This window comes from Aspergillus mulundensis, assembly GCF_003369625.1.
Source record: "Aspergillus mulundensis strain DSM 5745 chromosome Unknown scaffold_2, whole genome shotgun sequence".
Classification (NCBI taxonomy): Eukaryota; Fungi; Ascomycota; class Eurotiomycetes; order Eurotiales; family Aspergillaceae; genus Aspergillus; species Aspergillus mulundensis.
This window is the reverse complement of record NW_020797890.1, coordinates 3528504-3551346: the sequence shown is the minus strand read 5'-3', so window position 1 is coordinate 3551346 and position 22843 is coordinate 3528504. Positions and strand designations below refer to the sequence as shown.

Sequence of the window (22843 nt, the reverse complement as noted above, 5' to 3'; positions counted from 1 at the left end):
ACCAGCTAGAAGACCCTCAGTAGTAACACAAAAGGCCAGGTAGCTCAGTGGGGAGCGGTAGGCCACAGATACTCGCTTCCGACTGCAGCCCGCAATCTGAAAGATGAATGCATAAGCGCTGGAACTAAGGTTGCTTCTGTGGAGCATACAGGCTGCAAGTTCGACTCTTGCTCTGGTCATTTCTCTTTTTTGCTTCTTTTTTGCTGCCCCCGCCTGCCTCCAGCTCTCTTCGTCTGTTTGGCTTCGTTGGGACGGGGTCTTGTGTTAGGTTATCCGAGTCAGAGGGAGAGGTAGCGTAGCCCACAAGAACAATTGACACCAAGCGAATCCGAGAAGAAGTCGTTCTTTTTGCTCTGCGCGTCGAGCTTTCGGCGTTGGTGTTTGGGATGCCTGAGGCTCGGTCAGGATACGCAGACAGCGGGCAGCAGGGATTTCGGGATAATCTGTTCAAAGCCGTTAGCCAGTCTGCTGTCTTATGCCAACAATACTTACAGTACTTCAGAAGAATTAACAGCAATTATGAGTACGATTAGATGGTCTGCATGATATACAGGATGTACATGTTCAACCCCTCACGATATAATACCCGCCCCTGCCCTCCTGCTCAACTCCACTCCTCACCCCAACACGCTCGACGATCTTCTGCCCACGCGTAAGGACATTTCCCGCACTATCTTTGGTTCGATCAAACCACCCGCGACGATCTGCCGTTTCAGGGCCCCACAGTGGATGATCAAGGAGCGCCTGCACGTACTCGGCGTCATACTGCTCCGCCAGCAGAGAAGCTTCTGCTGCAGCCTGTCGCGCGGAGACGAGGTCGTTTTCCGTGCGAGGTGATGGAAGTGGCATGTCCGCATGCAGAAAGCCGAGGATACGGACAGTGATCGTTAATGGGCAGTTTGAGATTGAGTCGTGAATGAAGCGGACGACGGAGACTTTGCGGGTGGTTTGGGAGAGTGAGACAGGGCCGGTGTGCTGTGAACCGTCCCAGGGGAGGACGGAGAGAATGATCATCTGCCAGTAGTCAGTACCAGCGCGTGCCCAGCCGAAGAAGTAGCCGCGAAGCTTGTCTTGAATGTCGGAAGGTATCTTGACGGGCATTCGGCTGAGATCATGAGATTGGGAAGGCCTCGCCGTGAAGTCCAGCGGGTATGGAGACTGAGGACCGCTTTCTACTGATGGCGGTACAGTTGTATCGGGACCGTTTCCACCTTCCGGCTTGAGGGCTTCATAGGCAGTCTGTACGGCGGTCTCTCCAAGCCAACCCGGCCGGTAGCGCGACGTCACGGTGTTCGCTACTGCGGTCACCGGAGCTACAACTCTCGACGCCGCAACCTGCGCATACGTCCCAGCAACAAGGGCACCAATCTCCAGTGGCATGGTGGACAGGCTAGCACCGCGAAGCGAACTCGGATCGATTGACGTCGAGAGAATCCGGAAAACAGGACTCCGACAGAGAACCTTCTTCTCTCCATGGCACAGTATCAGCTGGAAATACCCGTCCTCAGCATCTGGTGGTATCCGTGCAACGACGGTCTCTCGCAATCGATGCGTTTGTACCCTTTTCGTAGCTTTCTTGTAAAACTTGGCGATATCCCGCTGCCAGGCGCGCTCTTTGTTGGGTTCGACCTGATCAGCGCGGACCGCAACAGTCGGCGTGGCATTTACCCAGTCATCGTGCATGCGGAAGAGCGCTTTCGCGCGCATCCCAGTCTTCCCACTCCATCCTTTGCATTGTAGCCAGAGCGATCTGTCGGCGGGGAGCGGCGTATCGGCGAAGATGGAGACGGTCACGGACGTTGTTGGGCCGCGGTAGAAGACGATTCCGTGCGAGTGGCGGAGAATAGAGTAGTGCTTTGTTGATTCGGAGGGGCGGCTGATGAGGCCGCCGAGAAAATGGCGGGCATCGGCGTAGAAGCTAGACTTTTCGGAGTCTGCGGGAACGGTGGTTTCGGCGCGTGGGAGCGGCGGAGGATTCGGGTTTTGCGGACTCAGAGGCGGAGGAGCACGGAGATTGGGTTGGCTTCGGTATCGTGGAAGGGAATGCGGTGGTTGGAGCGATGGATTGGGCGACGGTGATGGCGAGGGTGCGAAACGGGGAGGTGGAGGAGGAAAGTGAGGAGAATGAGGAGAAGCCGGGGAATAGGGAGAATACGCGACATAGCGTGAATATGGAGGCGGTGGGTTGGGCGTCAACGGTCGCTGAGCGCCATACTCGATTGAAGGCGCAGGTGCTGGAACGGGCTTACGCTTGATTTCCATTTACTTTCGATATCGATATCTGCTAAAAACATTGCGAGATGAAGCTATCTACTGCCATGGCCGCGCTATACCAAGTCACGTGAGACACCTGCTATCGAAGCCATTGCTTGGGACACGATGATAGAAAGGTCACTTCCATATAGTAAACGGACAAAAAGGCATTCATTATCTTCTACCGCAAGCTAAATATGTCCTAGATAGACTTGAGCCGGGGCCTAAAACTACGACCAAAATATGTCAAGAACAGTAGCAGTCTGCTCTCACCCAAGTTCCTTCCTTCTCTCCTTCTCCAATCCGGTTTTCGTCTCATCCCCACCATTATTCCTCCTACTTTACCATCCGCCTCTGACTCTAAACAACTCTGAACTGCCTCTGAGCTGCCTCTGAACTGGCTCGGAACTGAATCTGCCATTATCATCATCGTCGTCGTCTTGGTTGCAAAAGTTTCAAGAAGCCTATTTCGTTGACCATGGCCGATACCGAAGACAGCAGCGTCAGTTCCCACCACAACTCACTCGGTACGTTCTTCCTTGCCTTGATTAGGTAGTCATTAGGCCGTGGACAAATTGAAAATCGAGACTGACATTTACTGTACCTCTACGGACGAGGTCGACCTGAGCAACGAGAATATTGACGACGAAGAGTTGAGTGAGGATGAAGAAGAAGATCAGTGAGGATGAAGAGGAGATGAGCCAGGATGAAGACAACTGGGAGAAAGACGTTGAGGATCACGAATTCGTGATACAGGATAAGACAAATCCGGCAATGGTCAGACTCTGTCGCTCCGACCTCGATGACCCCAAGCACGAACAATGGGCATATATTATCCACGCAAAATGCACGCTTGACGAAAAAACAGTGGCACACTGTTCTGCCACTGTGGTCTTCAGAGAGTCGATCAGGGACGAATTCTGGTATCACCTGGATAGAGAAATCGCAGATACATTGGATATTGCTTTCAAGATCTTTGATCGATACGGGGCTCTGCAGCAAAAGTTCCATTCACAACCTGTCCAAAGAGGAAGCGGCGCGTGGGGATACGAACTCGACACTGGCGTCCTCTTCATCATCGAATTGCTTCACGTTACAGCAAGAAGCCTGCATGGAGTTGGACTGGGGAAAACGACGGTCTCCCTAGTGTTGCAAAAAGCTCAAAGTTTGGTAGAAGATAAGAAATCTGGCCACTGGACTACAAAGTCGAATCGGACTGTCGAACGCGCCTGGTCCTTGCATGCCCTTACACTGCCTGGCTGGCTGCACGAAGACACCAAAACAGAAATCGAAGGGAAGTCAACCCGGCAATGTCGGGAAATCAGGTCCAAGGCTGTGGACGCAGCTGTTGGCTTCTGGAGATCATGCGGATTCCGCCGAATTGGAGCTTCGAGTTGTGCATGTTGTCTCGAAACAAAAACCATTCCCAATCAACGTACAATTCTAGACCAACTCAGCAGGAACACTGATGCTGACCATGGCCTATTAACTCAGAAAACGCGGGACTATCTCCAGAGTGCCGGACAAAAAGCTGGGATTACGACCGTGGTTAGAAACCTCCTGGACAGGGCAAAGATGTACGGCACAAAGGCCGGCAAGGAAGTTTCAATTTTTGAGTCATCTGAGTACTCGCCTCCAGAGGAAGAGCTCCCACGTCTGCCGGCCTGCCGCAACGATCGCGAATTCGGTTTCGTAGCTTCGATGTGGGGGATTTACTCACCGACCTTCAGTATCTTTGACCACCTCTTTTAGGCTTTTCGACCATGGGCGAGGTTGTTGAAACGTTTCTATCTTACCCCGAGCGTCTGTAGCCTTTAGTGCGAGTCATCACGGGCCTTTCCGATGACATGATGAGTTCGAGTTTTCAGCTGCAGCAGGGTATCTCGCCGAGCCCCGAGTATAATGTAACAAGAGTTTGAGTACAATGATATGATCTTGTATCTTTATACTTCCAGCCACTGTATATTCCACGCCCGAGAAAGGGAAAACCAACTACTGACAGCTGCGGATTATGAACGACTGGATGGCTGACTCTCATCCATGGTCCCACAGCAAGCATCCTCTGGGGGCGCAAGGCTCATCCTGGTCATTCCATGTCTAGTCTAGACCAGTGTCGAATGCTCAAGTCCAGGGGCAGACACACACTCGAATGCGTCGATTTCAAGATCAAGCAAGGAGATACCAAGGGGCATACAAAGGTTATTATCAACCCCTCCGTATCCAGCTTCGCGGCAAGGCACTATCAGCAGATCTGGAACCGATGCCGCCTCAACGTACCTTTTGGGTGTTTGCCAGGTGCACTTGTATGAGGGGTACACACCTAGCTACACGTTCGCTTCAGGAGGCAGATAGAAGAGAGAAAGGACAGGGGCATTGTACTATCCTACAAGTGCAAGGAGGACAAGACTTCCAAAGCAAAGAAAATCCAAAGCAATACTCATTCTGATTTATATACACATGCAAATACCACAACCCACCAGCGCCGTCCGCCAAAGTCACTCACTCCGTCCACTTCTTTCACTTCTATATAAACGATGCAAGTGAGAAATAAACATAAACATATACATAACAAAGTCATAGACAGAAAAGGCAAAAGTCAAAGGCATAAACATGAAAGTATGAGTCCTAACTCATCCACTAGGAGACCAGAATCCTCCATTTCTCCCCACCTCTCCGCCCAGTAGGTAAACTAGGCGAGCTTAATGGTGAAAGTCCTTAGAGTTAAAGGGCTCAAAGTCCTTGACAATGTTGCCGTAAGTCCCCTTGAAGCTCGAATCATGCGTCACAGCACGAGTCGCAACAGTCCGTCCCCTGATCTTGATACCCCGCTTCGCAGAGCTCGAAGCATCAGTCATAGAGACGGTGTCAGAGTTCTCAAGATGGCGGTCGCAAGTACCCCCCGGAACAATCTGGTCCCCAGCCTTGCTCTCAACAAGGGTATACTGGTTCTGGATCTTCGCATAGTCCGCCTGCACACCGGGGAACCCACCGGGCACAACCGTATCATACACCGCAACGACCGTGTTCTGCGCGACGTTCTCCACCTGGTTACTCTGCGCGTAGTTATCGGGCACATTGCTGTCCGCATTATACGCATCCAGCCACTCCTGGGTACTCGAGAGCGCGCCGTCTCCGTATGCACCCAGGAGGTCAAGACTGTGCCCGGTCTCATGCAGCGCAACGTCAAGGTTCTGGCTCGTCGTCCCACTGAAGCAGATATTGCCATTGCTGTTGAAAGCCCAGTTGTCGCCGGGGATTGTGAGGACGTGGCGCACCCAGCTGCGCATGCGCACGGGGATCCGCCCGAACGTGTCGACCAGCGTCTCGAAACTGTCGGCCGACTCCTTGTGCCGGCAGAAGGACCATCCGTCTTGACAGTCCGAGAAGAAGATGTCCCAGACTTCGAAGTCGGTGGGGTTCAGGCCTTGGTCTTCCGCGATGGACTTGCAGTCGGCCGGCATGAGGCCGTCTTCCCATTTGCCCCAGTAGGGGCCGGAGTTTGAGGGGAGGTTGGCGACGTTGCCTTCTAGTAGGTAGTCTAGGTCGGAGGTTAGGGCGGGCTTGTCGAGCTGGGCGCGGGAGAGCGCGGCGAGGGCGGCGGTTAGGAGGAGGGATTTGGTCATGGTCATGATGGTGGTTTGATCTTGTGATGGTAGGAAATGACGGGATGTGGTAGAGGATGATAATAGTAGACTTGGAAGAGAAGCTTGATGGTTGATCTGATCTGATCGACGAAGACGAAGGGCCTTGGGGTATATATACCCTATTTCGCGACCTCATCTCCGCTATGCAGGGCAGGATCTCGACCCTGGATCGGACCAACACTAACAGAGCCATTGTCCGATGCGAGCAGACCCTAAGCCTCAATGCGCAAAATACCTTGGCCCGTACTGTCCAGGTGAGTCCAATAGAAACCGTTGCAGCCGGGGGATTTGGCCCCCATTTCTGCAGGACGCCTTGCAATTTCACTCGGAGTTAGGGCTCTCCCGCGAGCAGCGTACTACATGCAAATCCGAGATGGGACGTTGCACGCCCAGGGCGGATCCTGCAGGAACAGCTGCGGCCGTAACGCGGCGCAATGAAGCATAGCCCTACCTTGGCCTATTCAGGTTAGCCTGACGGTGTATTGTGGAGAAGGACGGCCTGCCCCGACCCTGCGATATTTCCGTCGGGGCGCAGCGCGGCAGCACCAGCAAGCTCCGTGAGCTGAAACCCTGCAAAAGTGAAGAAGCAGAGGTCAGGGCAACGTCGGAATGTCAGGAAGACTGAGCATTTGCCGAGCTGATAGAGATCTATCTGGAGTACAATACCTACGAGTACAATACCCGTCTCTCTTAGGCTTCCCTGATCATTGAATGGTTCCTGAATCCTTAGTCGATTCCATCAAGCTCATAGTCAGATCGAAATATATTCAGGCAAGCCGTTTCTGGGGCTTGAGACTGCGTACTGGCACCGACCTACAAGATCCCCAGCTTTACCTAGTTGAGCATGGTAGATACGGTCGTGAATGAGCGTTGTGGAGATCTGGGCTTCTCGATCTATACCGCCCCTCCCAAGCCACAATCAGGATAAACGATAGGTGGAAGTGAAAAGAGCTGGATGTTCTGAAGGCCAAGACTCGTCGAAGCACATAAGAATAGCTTAAAGGGGCTGAATAGGTGATCCTTGGACTATCCCGCTCTGTGGAGCTCGTAAAGTCGTTTCACTGGCCAGCGGGCTTCAGCCGCACGAGTTCGATGCCCACCGTCTGCTTGTGGTTGGTTGGCGCGACAAGATCATGACTCGTGGCAGGACTGAGCATCTATAGACATTGGAGACGACCGAGTAGACAGGTGCTGCTGTAAATAATCTTCACGGCAGAGGGCAGAAAGAGAGAGGTATATCAAGCCTCTCATATTCTTGAAGACAGCTCCTTTGCATCATCAGCCAAGCCACCAAACAGCCAAACATCGTCTTCCATCACTAGAAACCCTCACTCACCTTACACTCGATGAACATCTTACCTTGCCTTATCTCCCCTCACAAGACACAAACCACCGTCAAAATGCACTCCTCAACCCTTTTTCTCGGTCTCACCATGCTCACCGGCGCCATCGCCGCCGACCAAGTCGTGACCATGTACATTCCCGACAACGCCGATGGCCCAGCCCTTGCCGGCGCAGTCATCGGAACGGTATGAGGCCCACCTTCCAACCATAAGACCAAACTGACCATTCTCATCAGCAATCCGACACAACAACATATTCAATCACTTGCGCCGATTCCGTCACAGAGTCCTGCATCGTCCCAAGCGGCGCATCAATCATTCAGGCGCCTGGCACAGTCACCATAATTGCCGCTGAGGCGGAATAGTACGTCACCCATCTTTCCACTCCACTCTTCTCATCTAAGAGGTATAGCCGCTAACATCTCGTGTTCGTACAGCACCGGCACCGCAGCCTGCACATACGGCGATGACGACGAAACCGCGACTTGCTCTGTTGGCATCGACGGCGAGGTCCTGCTGACGAGCACTGACCCTATCATTTCATATGAGGTTACCATCACTGCGACAGAGACCGGCTCGGCGACGACCTCAAAGCCGCTCTTTGGATCGGGATCAGCCTCCGCCACCCCGACGACTTTGGCCAGTAGTACCACCCAGACCAGGAGCGTCGATGCCCAGTCCACCACGACCACGAACACGACGACTGGTGCGGATGCACAGGAGACGGATGAGCCTGGTAACGGAGCGATGGGTGTGGCTGGAAAGCCCTTGGGTGCTGCTGCTATGGCCATTGCCCTGGGGGTTGCCGTTGCTATGCTGTGAGGCGTGGCGTGGCGTTTGCTCGCTATTATAGTTTTCTGTATTCCTTGTTTCGGCAGCGTGTCGGGTCTGAAATGGTTGTTATGATTGCTTGGATACCTGGATAGACTCGATATAATAGATGCAAATTGCTGATCTGTGGCATTGTTGGCCCCGTTTCGGTACGCGGTTCGGCGCCGCTTCCACCAGTGCTCTTTCCTAACTCAAACGTAAACTCAAATATATGCGCCTAGTTTCACTGCAGGCGCATCGGAAGGGCGTGGGTTTTGACCATGTCGCCAACTCTCGAACAGCGTAGGAAATACTTGCCCAGTAAAGCAGCGAAGCACGCTCCTGGTGCAAAGAGACATCATGGGTTCCAAGGGGAATCTTTGCTTTCTGGAATTTAGGAATTGGGCCCTGCCTAGTAAAGGCAGCTTCGTCTATTTACCTAGACCATTTGGATCCGTAAAATGCTCAATGGAATTCTGGTGGAAGAAGTCAACTCCTAAACTGGTTGTTGCCAACCACATAGAAGCGGATCAACAACTGTCGTAAGACCTACTAGATGTTCAAGCAGGCCACTTTTGTGACTTTGAGGAAGAAGTTCTCCCCGCTGGACCAGATTGTTGGCGCGCACGGCGGCGCCTACTCTCGCGATCCATTTGAACACCTTGTGACTTTACAGTCATCATGGCGATACTCTCTGACAGACAAGAGGAGCAACAATTTGGTGACTGGAGCCAAGCGCCGATCATTCCCTATGCCACCAGCTGGACCCGGCGCAGCACATCAGAGTCCTCACAAACAATGAAGTTGATAAGGGCATCCGATGGTACCCTGCGTTCTGAAGCATTCGGTGTCTCTGCGGCTTGAAGGATGCGAACCAGAAGGACCAAGTATCGGCGTCTCTTCATGTCCACATTCACCCAGGTCTGTCCTGCAAAGGCGCTAGCCAAGCTTGATGAGGATAGGTAGACACCCAATCACCGCGGGCTGAATGGAAAACACGCCGGAGACACAGCATTCAATCTCGCCTCTGCCTCTACATTATCAGGAACTCTATCTTTTTGGGCCGGGTTGTTAGATTAAAACATTCTCGCCGTGATCGAGCGGCAACTCGACTGCGTACCAATGAGCTGGGTCACGAAAAGCAACCAAGCGGAACTGAGAGGGGACGTTGAGGAGAACCGCAGCGGAGATTGCTAAGTCTAAACGTCAAACAACCCTGATATACTGTTATCAGCGTGACCGCAACAGAGAGCAAGGCCGGACTAACTTCGAAAGCAGACCGCCCAAAAACAACATCGTTATCCAAATCTCCGGCGAAGGTCCTGAGCCCTCCGGCTCTCCGTATCTCGGGCATGTTGGCACGTCGGTCTCGGGATCGTGGTAGGTAACCGTTTTGCCAGCTGGAGTCGCATGGTTGTAATCGTGCCGATAGTATATAGGAATGTGTAAGGAGTAGTTCTGTGGCCCTTCTAAGGCAGGCATTTGCGCGTTTTTGACCACTTATATGCCGGCAAAAGGATCCTTCAGACCCAGCAACTGCCTCCCCACAACCCCCTGGATCCTTCTGGCCTCGACTCGTCGACAATGGGCGACATCCGGGATATCAGTAACTTTGACGAGTGATGGTGAGTGGAATAGGCGGCTGTGAGGTTATGAGGGCGATGAGCATGATGGTGAGCATGATGGTGAGCGATGAAAGTGTGAGACGTGTTGGTTTGGAGAAGGCAACCTGAATTACCGCAGGGCGAGGCGCGATGACGGCGAGGAGCTTGGCTGACTAACCTTTGGGACAACAAATAGAAAAGACCACTCTACAGAATAAATTAAATAACTCCTCTATGTATAAAACAGAGAGAAAGCAAGCCTCCTATCCCAGATAGCACCAAGACAAACCCCGCGCATCCTGCAACTGTTGGAGGATTCAATTCCAGCAGTAGGTAACACCCAACGGACTGAACGCTGATGTAGGTAAGGCAAACTAAACACGTCTAGAGACGCTCGAAGACGCTTCTATTGCCAAAATTCCAATGGGACACGGTTAGAGATACAAGCCGACAAATGATCACCTTGAGTGTTGGAGTATAAGACATCCAGCAGCATCGCCCGCTATAGTTTGCTCACGCCCACTCCACATGTCTCGCTCATCCTCCCTGTCGGCCCCCAGAGCCCTATTGCCCAGTTCTCTCTTCCTTTCCCCTTTGCGACCTTCTCTTGTTCCCTCTCTCTCTCTTTCCGCACCTCCCGCCACCTCTACAAACGCTGAAGAATCTCGTTTGCATTATACAAACACCCCCTCTTCCCTGGATACAGCCACCTGGTATAGTCAAGGGCCATGCTCCCCGCCCTTTCTCCGGTAATGGTGCAAGTGCCATTGCCCATGCCAACCACACCCTAGTTTCACCAGGTTGAGCGACAGGACCCTTTTGAATCGGAAACATGCCAGAATACTTGTGAGAACACAAAAGTGCCGCCAATCTTGCGGATCCAAGCCGACGGCCTGGTCCGAGGCACTGACAAGCCTGCTCGGTCAGTACTGGATAAAGTCTCGGTATGGCTATAATCCTCCCGTGACGGACACGGCTGCAGCATCTCCCGCTCATTCAGATCGCCGAGCACCCTGGGGCACGAGTGAAGCGTCGCGTGAAAAGATTGTTTGGCAGAGGAGGGAAACGACCAGGGAACGATGACGGGTCGGGATCGGACAGTGGATCGGAGAGGTTCGAGGTTTCCGATCCAAGCCCCCTCATGGCCTTGGACGACGTTCTCTGGGAATCATTATCCAATTTGCAGAGAATGAGGCTAGCTTCTGATCGTTCTATACTCCTGGGAGATTTTGGGCCCATCGACGTTCCAGCACAAGACTATGAGGAGGTTAGAAGGTTCATCAAGCGGGTACAGATGTACGCTTGCAGATGGCGATGCAATCTACAGATTTCACCCCGTTGCGTACGCACATTTCCACCTGTCTTCAGGCCACCTCCTATCCCTGCTCAAACAGGACGACATACTCCCGCACCTCCCGGATATAAGACACGGCCGCCCAAAGGAGAAGGAATACGAGTACCTCACGCTCTCCATAGATCAACGTCTGCCCGCCCATCGGTCTGCCGTAGACGCTACCGGGAGGCCGGGCCCCTCAGGCCCCTGGAATGACCTGCCTGAAGTCAGGGTCCTCAACCAGCGAGGGTTCATGCAGGCGCTGCTGCTTCTGCGCTGCCGGCATATTGACACCAAGCCAGCCGTCGATAATCTGTGGCGTGACATGCTCTGGGAGATCAGGCAAGTCACGGAGCCATTTCGAAGCGAATACCTTGCTTGCCCAGAGGTTCTGTTCAGCAGTACTGGCTAAATTTAGTGATCCAGGACAACAGCCTACCGGAGACTCAGCAAAAGTTTAAAAGCGACAAAGAGGTGCGGAATTGGCGGGGTCATCTGGTGGAGGAGGGTATAGACCCTAGTGCGAAGCCCAACTGGCTGCGCAAGAAACTCGGCAATTACGCTGGCAAGCGTGATAAGCCCTTTCCCATGAAAAAGGATTGGTTTTAATCAGGTTCCTGAAAGCAATATCACTGTAGTAGGTCATACTACCGCAACTATTCCCAAATCAAATCAGTCTCCCGTACTCTGACACACTCAGTGCTAGGTGAACCCTGAGTAGCGGATCTACACTACCTAAACCTCTAGCACCACCGCACACAGCATGGCCTAGTGCAATGGCCCAAGCGTACCCCAGGTATAGTATGATTAGCGACCTGACTGTCTATTCAGAGTCCCGGAGTCACGACTCGACTCGTCCACGGGTGATTACAGGATATTATGGTCAACTTCCGACCGGCCACATACCTTGATAGGAGGTACCCAAGCCCAGTGCAGCAGGACTAGATCACAAGCTCTCTTGGCTGCACTAGGAGTAAGTGTGATCTCCTGAACCGGAAGACTGCAGGCTTGACTTGCTCTAAGAGGCATCAGGGACAATGGTTCCTGCAGGGCGGGCCCTCTAGTGATGCGTGCGGCGATTACGTGTCGGAATAGGCATTTCCAGCCAATCACCAACAGCCTTTTGATGATATTGCGGACTAGGCTCTCGTCTCGAGCTCATCGTGGGCTCTAGTCCGGGGAACGCGTCGATCGAACTAAGATCTTGCTGTGTCTGCGTCGGGGGACATGCCAGATCAGGATGATGGGCAGCAGATGCGCATCTACTTCGCGAGCGAGAACCATGGATCTGCCAAATTCAGGATACTCAATCTGCTGCCAATTGGCTGCGCAAGAGATGAGGGATTGCGATCGGCCGGGTCCAGGAGCTTGGTAGCGTATAAGCACGAGATGCCGCGGTGGGCCGGCCGATCTGTCGCACTATGCCCACTAACTATACAGTACTGACTGTTGACAGGCCATCTGCCCGCTTAAGCTTTCGCTGGTTCCATTCTGATTCTGATGATCCAGAGTCACTATTAAATAGAAGCCATGCCGACGAGGCGCGCGTAAAGCTTGCCACTCCGCGTGCTGTGCATCCTCCTACATGCACCATGGCCGCCCTTATTCGCGCCATGTCTCTGCTTCGGAGTGAGAACCTCAAAGATGGATCTCACAACCTCGTTGCCAGGCAAGCACAATATGTCGAGCCTGTGGACGGCCCGACAAAAGCAGGCTTCATCGCCATGGGCATCTGCGGCGTCATCTCCTTCGTCGCGACCCTCACGCTCTTTCTTTTCCTTACCTTTCGCTTTATCTTCTGGTCGCGCTACTATAAACGACCTCTCGTGCACAACCAATACGTTCTCCTTATCTACAACCTTCTGTTAGTCGACCTCCAGCAAGCCACTGCGTTCCTCCTCTGCCTGCATTGGGTGAGCAAGGGCGCCGTTTACTATCCAAGTGCAGCTTGCATCCTCCAGGGATGGTGGATTCAAACCGGCGATCCTGGCAGTGGGCTGTTCATCATTGCGATCGCGATGCACACTGGTGCCGTTGTCCTCCGAGGCCGGCAGCTACCATACCGGGCTTTCGTAGGCTGCGTTATCGGACTCTGGGCATTTATCCTCGTCCTCGGCTTCATCCCAGTGGGACTTTACGGCTCAGAGACATTCGTCATTTCCGAAGCAGCCTGGGTAAGTCATCTCCCTGACCCTCCATGCCATCTACTCTCCTAACACCCCTCAGTGCTGGATAGGCCCCGAGCACGAGAACGAACGCCTCTGGGGCCACTACATCTGGATCTTCCTCGCCGAGTTCGGGACCGTCGCGCTCTACGGGGTAATGTTCTTCTACCTCCGCCGCCGAATGCTGCACGCCGCCAAGCTCCGCGCCAACCACGGCCACCACGAGAGCCTGAAGCGCCTCAACCGCGTCGTCATCTACATGGTCATCTACCCCTTCGCCTACGTCGTCATGTCGCTGCCCCTCGCCGCCGGCCGCATGTCCAGCGCCCGCCACGTCGTCCCGAGCCGCGTGTACTTCGCCGTCGCGGGGTCCCTCATGGCCCTGTCCGGGTTCGCGGACGCGGTGGTCTACACGCTTACGCGGCGTCAGCTGCTGCTCGATACGGACCTTAGTACCTCGGACGGCCCGTATGCGCGGTATGCGTACTCGGGCTCGCACACGTACCATACGCAGATCACTAGTGCGACTGGTGGACGGGACAGGAAGATGGGGTCTAGGTTTAGGAAGGGCATGCAGACGCTCAACGAGACGGTGCAGGATGATCGGGACGACTCGACGGAGGAGATTGTCAAGGGGGCGAGGAACGGGAGTGGCGACATCGAGATGAACAATTACACGGGCCATGGGGTGTACCAGGAGACTACGATTGAGATTACGCATGAGGCGGCGGACTCTCAGGAGTTCCACCATGAGCATGGGCATGAGCAGTCGGAGAGGCGTAGCGGGTGAGCACGGCTGACTGCATCTTATTCATACTTACTACGGTCGATCGTGACCTTTCTTTGTCTAATGTCTATACTCTCTATACTTCTATACATAATGCTAATGTCAAAACTTATATGTTTGGTCCCGGGACTTGAACTTGCCATTGTCAATCGCGTGCCCATCTGAAGTATCTGTATGCATTACACGCTTTAGCCTCCTGTCAGCATCCCCAGTCGGCAGCAGTCAATCTGGGTATGGGGCCATCAAATGCGCCCTGGAAGCCATCCCCAACAGCATGACAGCATGACAACAAGCTCAAAGAGCACCACCCCAGCTTCTAGCTCGGACACAACGTCTCATCGAGCCCTTTGCCGAACAAGCGTCGCACACAACATCCTTGCTTCCCAAGGTTCCCAGCAGAGATGGTCTGTCCCGAATAGGGCTCGATACAGTCACGTGCAACGCACGCGCAGCTTTCTCACGACCCTCCCTGGGCTTGCGCTTGCCCACCGATACTTGACAGACAAAGAAGACTCATCGCTAGGAAACACTGGTCTGTCGTGATATCCGTCGCAGGTGGCACTCGTCGCCATTGTTATGGCGGTAATCGATCAGTTGTTGCGCTTGCTGCTAGCACAGATACAAATACTGGGTGGGCTCAGGTGGGAAAGGTGGTTTGATCCCGGTTGAAGCAGTGGGACATTGTCTGCTGAGGCAAGATTTCGGAGTCTGTAGTGGGGAGGATGCACAGGTGCTCAGATGTTGGTTATGGATTATATGCTGAGAGTGGTAGAGGATCAATCAATGGTTCTATTCCCTTTGTCTCGTAGATACAGATACAGCGGCGAGGAGGCTGGCACACAAATCCGCAAGTAAGTCCACTGGATGGGTGGCCGGGTAGAGAATACGCTGTGTATGAGGGTCTGATGCACATCCAAGCTATATTACAAGTCAAGAACTGAAAGCAAAGCTGGGGACGATGACTTTTTGAGTTTACGTGTTCCCAATTTGAAGAGTCACTATATGGCAAGAGACAAACGAAACTATGTCAGAGGCTAAAACTAAAAGCAAGGTAGGCTGCTCTATCCACCCTGGTCCTCCGAATGTCTTGGGGGTGTACCAGCCAGACGGAAATAGAAAGGAATTATCGCAAAATAGGCATGAGCTGTCCAGTCCCTGCTACAGCCCTTGCAAGTCTCCATTCACATCCTTTTCCATCACAGCCCAAGTCTGCGGCCGCAACATCCCAGCGAGCCAGTAGTTCCCGCCATGATCCTTCCCCAGCACCACAACAACATTCCGCTGCGTCGGATCCCGGCGCATCGAGTTTGGAAAATGGAATACAGGCGTACCAGGCGGGTTCAGTCTCGACGGGCCCTGCTCGCCAGGCCGCACCACCGCACCGCCAAAGTCCGCTGTTTTGAGTGCATTGGCCCTTGTCCAATTGCTCACGATCATCAGCGTGGCATTTGGTTCGCCACAAACAATTACAGGCTCGCGGCCGGATTTTGCTCGCTGGCGTAGTTCTCGGAGGAGCGCGAGGACCTGCTTTTCTGTTGCTTGCGCTGTGAGATCACGGCGGTTCTGCAGGGCAAGGGGGCCCAGGGTTCCGTTCTTGATTAGTGCAGGTGAGTGGAATGCGAATGTGCCCATGGCCATGTTCTGGATGTAGACTCCGGGGGCTTTGATTAGGGATGGCAGGCGGAAGCGCGCGTTGAGGACCTGGAGCACGGTGATGGGACGTGGTCGGGACAGGGAGCGTGCTATTGCGCGCGATGCCCATGCCGTCAGGACGTCGCCTTCGCTGATGAACGGTTTCTCCGCATCTTGGTCTCCATCAGGAGCTGAGACTGCTAGGTCACGTCTCGCCTGGTGAAGCAGGTCGTCCACCACACTTTTAGGAAGGAAGACAGTCCGGGCCTCGACCGTCCAATTCCACAACATATCCCAGAGGAACCGCAGGGCGAACATGAGCATCGCAACGCCTCTTAAACGCTTCTCGGCGAGCATGGACTCTTCCTTCTGCGCATCTGGCGCGTCGGCAAGCGCACAGAGCTCGTCATCCCGTGCGCCTAGCAGGGGCGGGACTTCCGATTCGCGGCCTGCGACGACGAGAGACCAGGCGTGCAGCAGAGCCTGCTGGCCCATGACGTCCATGAGCGTGTGCGGCCACGAGAGGCCGACCAGAGTCGCGTCGTTGAAGGAGGTGATGTGCAGCGAGAGCTGCGGTGTGTCGTGGTAGATGAAGTCAGCCAGGGTGGCTGGTGCGTTCTCCCGCACTGCGAACTCTTGGAAGGCCCCCGGTCCCTGTTGGAGCGATGGGGTCTTGGTCGGCTTAGGGAGGATGCTTGCTAGTGGGTGGTCTTCGAGGTCCATGGTCAGTGTGCGGTGGGTGTATGACACGGCCGGGCGTTCGGCAGTGAAGGGGTTTGGGCTGTGGATCTCCAGCCGGCCATTGTCCTGGGAAGGTCAGTCCATGTACGGTGATTGGAGATGCAGCAACTGACATTTAACCGAAGGCGCCCGCCCACCTTCCTCCAGTCTCCGATCTCCAAGAGTCGGCATAGCGAGGCATGCAGCTTATCTGCGTCCAGGACGTCGTTGAAGCGCAGGGTCCAGGTGAGCACCAAGTTACGGAAGGCTTTGGTGTCGTCGAGCAGGTGGACCGGGTAGACTTGGTCGCTTCCAACCCTGGCAGGGGGACTCATGGAAGGCGAGAGGCCGAGCAGACGGCGTAAAGGGTCCATTGCAGTGGCAGCGGTGGGACTGATTGTTGAGACAACAGGGTCAGGATTGGAAGATCAACGGTGTTAGATGAAGAACTGCAGAGGTGCATTCCATCCCTTGTGTCCTGCATTCACCGCTCTCTGATCATCGATAGACCCCCCAAAGCAGTAACAATCGGCGATCACCGACTCTGTCAGCCAATGGTGGAGAACGCTCAGGCGCCTCAGGCAGTCCTGATTGATTAATTGAAATACTGCAACGCCTACCACTGAATTACTCGCCTGTACGACAGTGATATCTACAGTTCTTAGGATATCACAACGTATCAGTAAAAGTATTTGGAATTCTCGTCATTTCTCGAAGCTCAAATTGTCTATATAAACCCTAGTTAGCTTCAGCTTTTGAATATCAGTTCGATCGACAGCTTTCCTTGTACGGTATTCGAAGGGCCTCATAGACTACTGTTGGCGAGAGAGTGCCCGTACTTTTGTTCTTCTTTCTTTCTGAGCGCCAATGGCTGCTTGTCCTGGCTGACACGAGTATCCGGGGCCAACGAAGGGGTGATATGGAAGAGTGAACTTACTCGAATCGTCTGAGGTGTTTATGGTGTATGTGAAGATAGATGAGTCGATGGATATGGTGTAAGTGAAGATATATGATTCGATGAATATGACTGGATGGTTGTGACTGGATGGTTGGAGGATTAGATGGATAGAGATGAAATTCGAGATACCCTACCAACGAGAGCCTACATATCACATTCACCCCATATGCGATAGCCAGCGGTAGAGGACAATGGAAGAACACCACAACTGGCTGCCCTAAGGCTTGCCTGGTTTTGCGGGTCAGGTATAGGCTCTCCCATAGAAACATTCGCCCGGAAGATGTACCAGACTTGAAGACCATCTCTTCTTCTACGCTCGGGAACAGGCAAGATAACAAGGCCGACTTATTCAGGCGTCGAAGTTTCTTCTTTCAAGACTTGCCCTTGGCCTCAGCAGCCGCGATGCCCGTCTGCTTAACGTTGTCTCGAAGTTTAGTCCCGCGTAAATTCGAGAGGCAGATGCCCCGCTATTTCATGCTGTCGGATAGCGTGCGTTTGAGAAGAACCGTGGAATTGAGAATTTGACGGTTTCAGGACGGCTAAGAGCGCAGAAGAAAAAGCAAAGTTGACTACTTAGCCTATAGGGCTTCTGCCTATGCCAGCGGAACCGACGTCGGCCATCCACGGATGTTGCGATTCGTCCCAGGTAAGGAGGAAGGATGTAGAACATCACAAGGCCATAGTCCCAGACTCCGTGAGAACTCAGAAGTGAGAGAGACATCTCAGTTCAGAAACAGACATATATTGAACTTTGCGACTGCCTCGCGTTTCGAAGGCAGTAGGGACTGAAAAGACGGTGTCGAAAGGGCCGCCAGAGAGATCCCTGCTGTTAACTTAAGGCACCACATACACACAAGCTGGAATTGGTTTGAAGCCGGGTGGGCCGTTCAGGGGAAGGCATTCAGCGTTGGGGGTCACCGCCGCATTCCAGACAAGGTGTAGGCTGAAAGACGCTGTGCTATTCTGAGTCAAGCTCCAGGGGAACATGGATAAGTGGATGAATAGGTCACTATATCAAAGAACCAATGAACACGGGCTGTCGTAGAATAATAAGCGAAGCCCCATGTAAACAGACAGCACCATGGATAAGTGGATGAATAGATCATACACCCTACAGCCCTTGGGATCAAGGGCTATCGTAGCCCCAGGGCGGTATTCCAGGAAGCAGTCTTTGAAAGACCATGAACAGACGGCCCCATGGATAAGTGGATGGATACACATTCCAAGTTTGAAGCCCCAACTTAGACTCCCGAGGACATTGAAGCTGTCCAACGAGCCTCATTTGGATGAAGCGCCATGTCCCGCCCTTTTCGATTGTCGCTGATGAATGTCATCGGTGCTGAGATGCCGTGAATGGAGGTTGAGCATAGGTAGCGGTCTATATTGACGAGCCCTAACGCCCAATCTCATGTCAGCACACTGTATCAGACTCCGATATACCACCGGAACATACAAGTGGACGCGTTCATAAGACAATGGAACTCACCCAGCCGGTTGAAGTCGTCGTATTGAGCGGAGACTGTGAGTTTTGTTTGAGGTGCAACTCAAGGTTCTCTGAAGGGGTTACCAGCAAACCCATTGTGAGGTATAACAAGAAGCTCGCTTGGTTCCCACCAATGGCGGCAACGGCACCAAGTCCACGCAGGCTCAGCAGGACGAGCAAGAGCTCCTCGAGAAAACATTTGCGGAAGCAGAATCGAGGCCGTGAGGCCCGGGAAAACGAAAGTATTTATGCCCGCTCCGGGGGAGACGACGGGGAACGGTGCCTTCAAGGGAGTGGTCACTGTTCCCCTATGCATTAACTGTCTCGATCACCTGGCGTTGGATATTGAATAGCTCTAGAGCTCGAGCCGTCACTATCCCCTGAGTTCAGGCTTGAATTGCTATGGGCTTCGACAAGGTAGTCTCCGAATCACAGGCCATGGAGTCACTTCTTGAATGAAGTCGGTTACAGAGCAACCGCAAAGAGTTCAAATTAACCCTCCTCGCCCCCCGGAGTCAGACACTGGCTACGTGAACGATTTCGTATTGGAGCTCGTCACCAAGCGCCTGGATTAGCCTTCGATTGCGTCGACCTCAGTGTCCGTGGCCGTCTGTCCGAAGCATCAGCCCGTTCCTGGCCAATGTCTGTGTCCAGAATGCGTCGAGCAGAGTCCGCGCCTATATCCATTTTGTTTTGATATCTCTCGTATGGAAAGCACCGCTTCCTGCTTCATGGCGGGTGCCCCCAGGATCGCTGGCTTGTGGAAGAAAGCTCGGTGACAGGGCGTCCGCAGAATTCACCGGCAAGATCAATTTACTGCCATGATGCACTGAGGCAGTCAGAGAGAAGTCCAGTCACAGGACGATGTCACTTCCCTTCGAGACTTCTTGATATTTTTCACCTCGGCCAGTGTAAGGAAAGGAACAGATTCCAATCGCAGTCACTGGTCAGGGAGTGCCGCCGGAACGAACACGAAAGGACGAGGTGGCGACGAGGGACCGGATCCGCCCCGCCTCCCGGTGGAAAAGTAAACTCAAAAAGTTCTTACACGAGGATGGACTTGGAAAGGCTTCCGAGGAAACACGAATGATACAAAAATAACGGACGTGGTATATGGTATATGTGCGTCTAATCAAAATGCAATGCGAAAGGCTCAACCCATGCATCAAGGCTATATACAAATGTTCATGACACGGCATGGTCACATATAAACAAGAGGAAATTGATTCAAACGGACAAGAGCACTAAGCAATCTCCGCGTGCTCAGTGTTCTCCTTCCTAGCGCCCCGGGCATCATCGTGGTACGTGATCCGGGGGATCTCGTACTTGCTGCTCTCCCAAGGCTTGACGTGGTTGATGTACATCCAGTCGAGCTCCTCGAGGGTTCGGTCCTTGCCCTCGATGACAAAGAAGTAGACGACGAAGACAGCGACGAGGAGACAGCCGGCAAAAACGTAGCCGTAGGCAAAGTCAATGGCTCCGGTGATGAAGGGAGTGAAGAATCTGGAGGCGAAATTAGTTTGATGTCTTAACTGAGCTTAAATGAGAAGTGGAGACATACCCAATAAGGAAGTTCCAGAGCCAGTTGGAGGCGGTGGCAAGAGCCATACCCTTGGCACGGTACTTGGAGGGGAAGAGCTCGGCAACAATAGACCAGACGATCGGACCCCAGGTGGTGGCGTAGAACAGGACGAAGAAGGACGCGACGACAACCATACCCTTACCGGGGCCGGGAGTATTCTCAGGGTGATCAACATCGAGCATGAAGTGGCCAATGGAGGCGAAGATGATGAAGCAGATGAACATCAGGGTAGCACCGGCGATAAGAGACTTGCGACGACCGAAGTTCTCAACAACGTAGAGACCACCGAAGGTTGTGCCGAAGTTAATGGCACCAAGGATGACCTGGGTCACGAAGGAGTTGGAAATACCGGCACCTTGGAAAATAGTGGTACCATAGTAGAAGAAGTAGTTGGCGCCGGTGAGTTGCTGGAGAGCTTGAAGGACGATACCAAGGATAATGCGGTAGAACATGCGCGGGGCGGTAATGAATTCGTGCCACACCTGGGTCTGCTCGCTTTCGGCATCGAGCTGGGCTTGAATTTCAGCCAGCTCGCGAACGATGACGACGTGGTTTTCGGGAACACCATACAGACGGGCCATGGTTTGACGGGCAGCATCGATCTTGCCGTGGCGGTAGGCAAAGCGAGGGCTCTCAGGGAACATAGCCATGCCGAGGCCGAGAATAAGGGCAAACAGGAAGGTCAAGCCAAGGGTAATGCGCCATTGGGCACTGCCCTCCATACTCTCGGTTCCCAGGTTGATACAGTACGCTAGGAAGATACCGAGCGTGACAAACAGCTGGTAGGAACTAATCATAGCTCCACGAACATGTTTAGGGGCGCTCTCTCCTTGGTACATGGGTACGACAAGGGAGCATCCACCGACACCCAGACCAGTGGTCCAACGGCCCATCACCATCTGGACCCAGTTGCCGGAGGGGGCGGAGATCTGGACGATCAGGCCGACGATGAGGATCATACACCAGACAGTGATGGACCATTTTCGACCAAGCTTGTCGGCGACGGGAGCACCACAAAGAGCACCAACGAGTGTACCAATAGACAGCAGACTAACAATCAGACCAGACCGGACGTTGCTGAAGGCATATGAACCATCCGACTGGAGCTGACCGTAGCGTTCAAGGTAGTCGGACATTTCCTGAAAACCAGAGATCTGACCGGTGTCATATCCGAAGAGGAGGCCACCCATGGAGACGAACAGGCCCATGACGGCAGCGCGCAGCGTGATGCGGGGGACAGGGGTGTCGACCCCAAGCTCAGGCTTGGTGCTGCCAATGGTCTCTTGGCTAGAGTGGTGCTGCGGCTGAACAGCCGGAGCGGGGGTAATGGATTCCCCATGATAAGAAGAAGACTCAACACCCATGGTTATGGCGCACGGGTAGGAAAGTGATAAGAAGTGAAGTGAAGAAAGAAGGAAAGTTGGGGATGCGGGATTCTGGGGATGTGCAGAGGGACTTCCACTTTTATAAGGCGAGCAGCTGAAATGAACCAACGTAAGCAGTCCAGTCTGGTTGCAACCGTCCGGGTCTTGTGGAGAATTCTGGAAAGGCGTCGAGGGCTGTCATCCAGAGAATCCAGGCCATATGGTAGCGAGGGTCCACCGACTCCTGAATCTCGGACTCTCCCCATACGGAGAACTCCGCGAGAGCCCGATCAGAGGCAAGAACTCGTTGAGAGACAGCTGGTAAGCGACCGCTGTGTCTGTGTACCGCGAGTCTACATTACTCTCGAGTACATTATCGAGTTGGCAGGGATACATCATAGGCTTCATAACGATACTTGGCAGCAAGCCGAAGCCTCCGGAGCCGACGTTGGTGGCGCAAACGGACCGCATCAGGCACGGGACCTGTGACGCCTTTTCCGGGCCAAGCAAGGCACTTGGAGGCGCCGGGTGCCGTGGAAATGGAATTCTGCGGCCGAAATCTTCAAACTCGGCATGCCATGGACGGGCCGGGCTTGGCTGTGGCTTGAAGGATCAAGAAGATTCTGTTGATATTTCCATGGTCTTTGGAACAATCGCATCGTATCGTACCATGTTGTGATGACCAGCAGTGACGTGATGACAGATCGGGCACGGAACCTGGAAGTCCCAGATACTGGAGAAGATGGGGACGCGGAGAGAAAACACGGAGAGGCGATTCTTGCCTGAAATGTTGACCGGTGAGCCTCCCCAGGATTTCAGTACGGAGAACAGTATGGGGTCATCATGATGGCATGATGCATCACTTATCTCGCTCACTCTCTCGCTCTCTCGCTCTTTTTCTTTCGTCGTATAAAATCCTCTTTTTCCCTTCCTAGTCAACCTTCTCCCCAGTCCACGGCTATACGGTCGGTGACTCGGTGGTCAGGCTGCGACCGTGAGTCCGAAGATCAGCCGAACTCGGCACTGGAATGCGACTTGCCACCCGACCGGCTCAGCTCTGAAAGCGCACCTTTTCCGACGGCTCGCCCACGAGTAAGTCGCTTGCATGCTCCGACAACCCACCAAGCTTTGTGGATTCCTTGGCTGACTGTGGTGGCTGTAAGAG

At 53.5% G+C, this 22843-nt stretch overlaps 7 protein-coding genes across 7 annotated transcripts; 3 read left to right on the top strand and 4 right to left on the bottom strand.

Annotated features, from left to right (window-relative positions):
* Positions 1 to 564: 564 nt before the first annotated feature.
* On the bottom strand, positions 565 to 2262 carry DSM5745_03779 (LipA and NB-ARC domain protein; the record flags this gene model as incomplete). The annotated part of the gene is made up of 1 exon (XM_026745795.1): positions 565 to 2262. One exon carries the CDS (start codon positions 2260 to 2262, stop codon positions 565 to 567), a length of 1698 nt encoding a protein of 565 aa, XP_026606661.1.
* A 654-nt stretch (positions 2263 to 2916) lies between these two features.
* Positions 2917 to 4005, top strand: DSM5745_03778 (uncharacterized protein; the record flags this gene model as incomplete). The annotated part of the gene is made up of 1 exon (XM_026745794.1): positions 2917 to 4005. The coding sequence occupies one exon, from the start codon at positions 2917 to 2919 to the stop codon at positions 4003 to 4005; it is 1089 nt and encodes a 362-aa protein (XP_026606660.1).
* A 947-nt stretch (positions 4006 to 4952) lies between these two features.
* Positions 4953 to 5882, bottom strand: DSM5745_03777 (uncharacterized protein; the record flags this gene model as incomplete). Its single annotated transcript, XM_026745793.1, has 1 exon — positions 4953 to 5882. One exon carries the CDS (start codon positions 5880 to 5882, stop codon positions 4953 to 4955), a length of 930 nt encoding a protein of 309 aa, XP_026606659.1.
* Positions 5883 to 7297: 1415 nt separating this feature from the next.
* Positions 7298 to 8062, top strand: DSM5745_03776 (uncharacterized protein; the record flags this gene model as incomplete). Its single annotated transcript, XM_026745792.1, has 3 exons — positions 7298 to 7426; positions 7477 to 7604; positions 7678 to 8062. The coding sequence occupies 3 exons, from the start codon at positions 7298 to 7300 to the stop codon at positions 8060 to 8062; spliced, it is 642 nt and encodes a 213-aa protein (XP_026606658.1).
* A 4517-nt stretch (positions 8063 to 12579) lies between these two features.
* Positions 12580 to 13942, top strand: gprD (the record flags this gene model as incomplete). The annotated part of the gene is made up of 2 exons (XM_026745791.1): positions 12580 to 13161; positions 13214 to 13942. The coding sequence occupies 2 exons, from the start codon at positions 12580 to 12582 to the stop codon at positions 13940 to 13942; spliced, it is 1311 nt and encodes a 436-aa protein (XP_026606657.1).
* A 1155-nt stretch (positions 13943 to 15097) lies between these two features.
* On the bottom strand, positions 15098 to 16665 carry DSM5745_03774 (uncharacterized protein; the record flags this gene model as incomplete). Its single annotated transcript, XM_026745790.1, has 2 exons — positions 15098 to 16378; positions 16426 to 16665. The coding sequence occupies 2 exons, from the start codon at positions 16663 to 16665 to the stop codon at positions 15098 to 15100; spliced, it is 1521 nt and encodes a 506-aa protein (XP_026606656.1).
* Positions 16666 to 19976: 3311 nt separating this feature from the next.
* On the bottom strand, positions 19977 to 21678 carry DSM5745_03773 (sugar porter family MFS transporter; the record flags this gene model as incomplete). Its single annotated transcript, XM_026745789.1, has 2 exons — positions 19977 to 20235; positions 20294 to 21678. 2 exons carry the CDS (start codon positions 21676 to 21678, stop codon positions 19977 to 19979), a joined length of 1644 nt encoding a protein of 547 aa, XP_026606655.1.
* Between the last annotated feature and the right edge of the window lie 1165 nt (positions 21679 to 22843).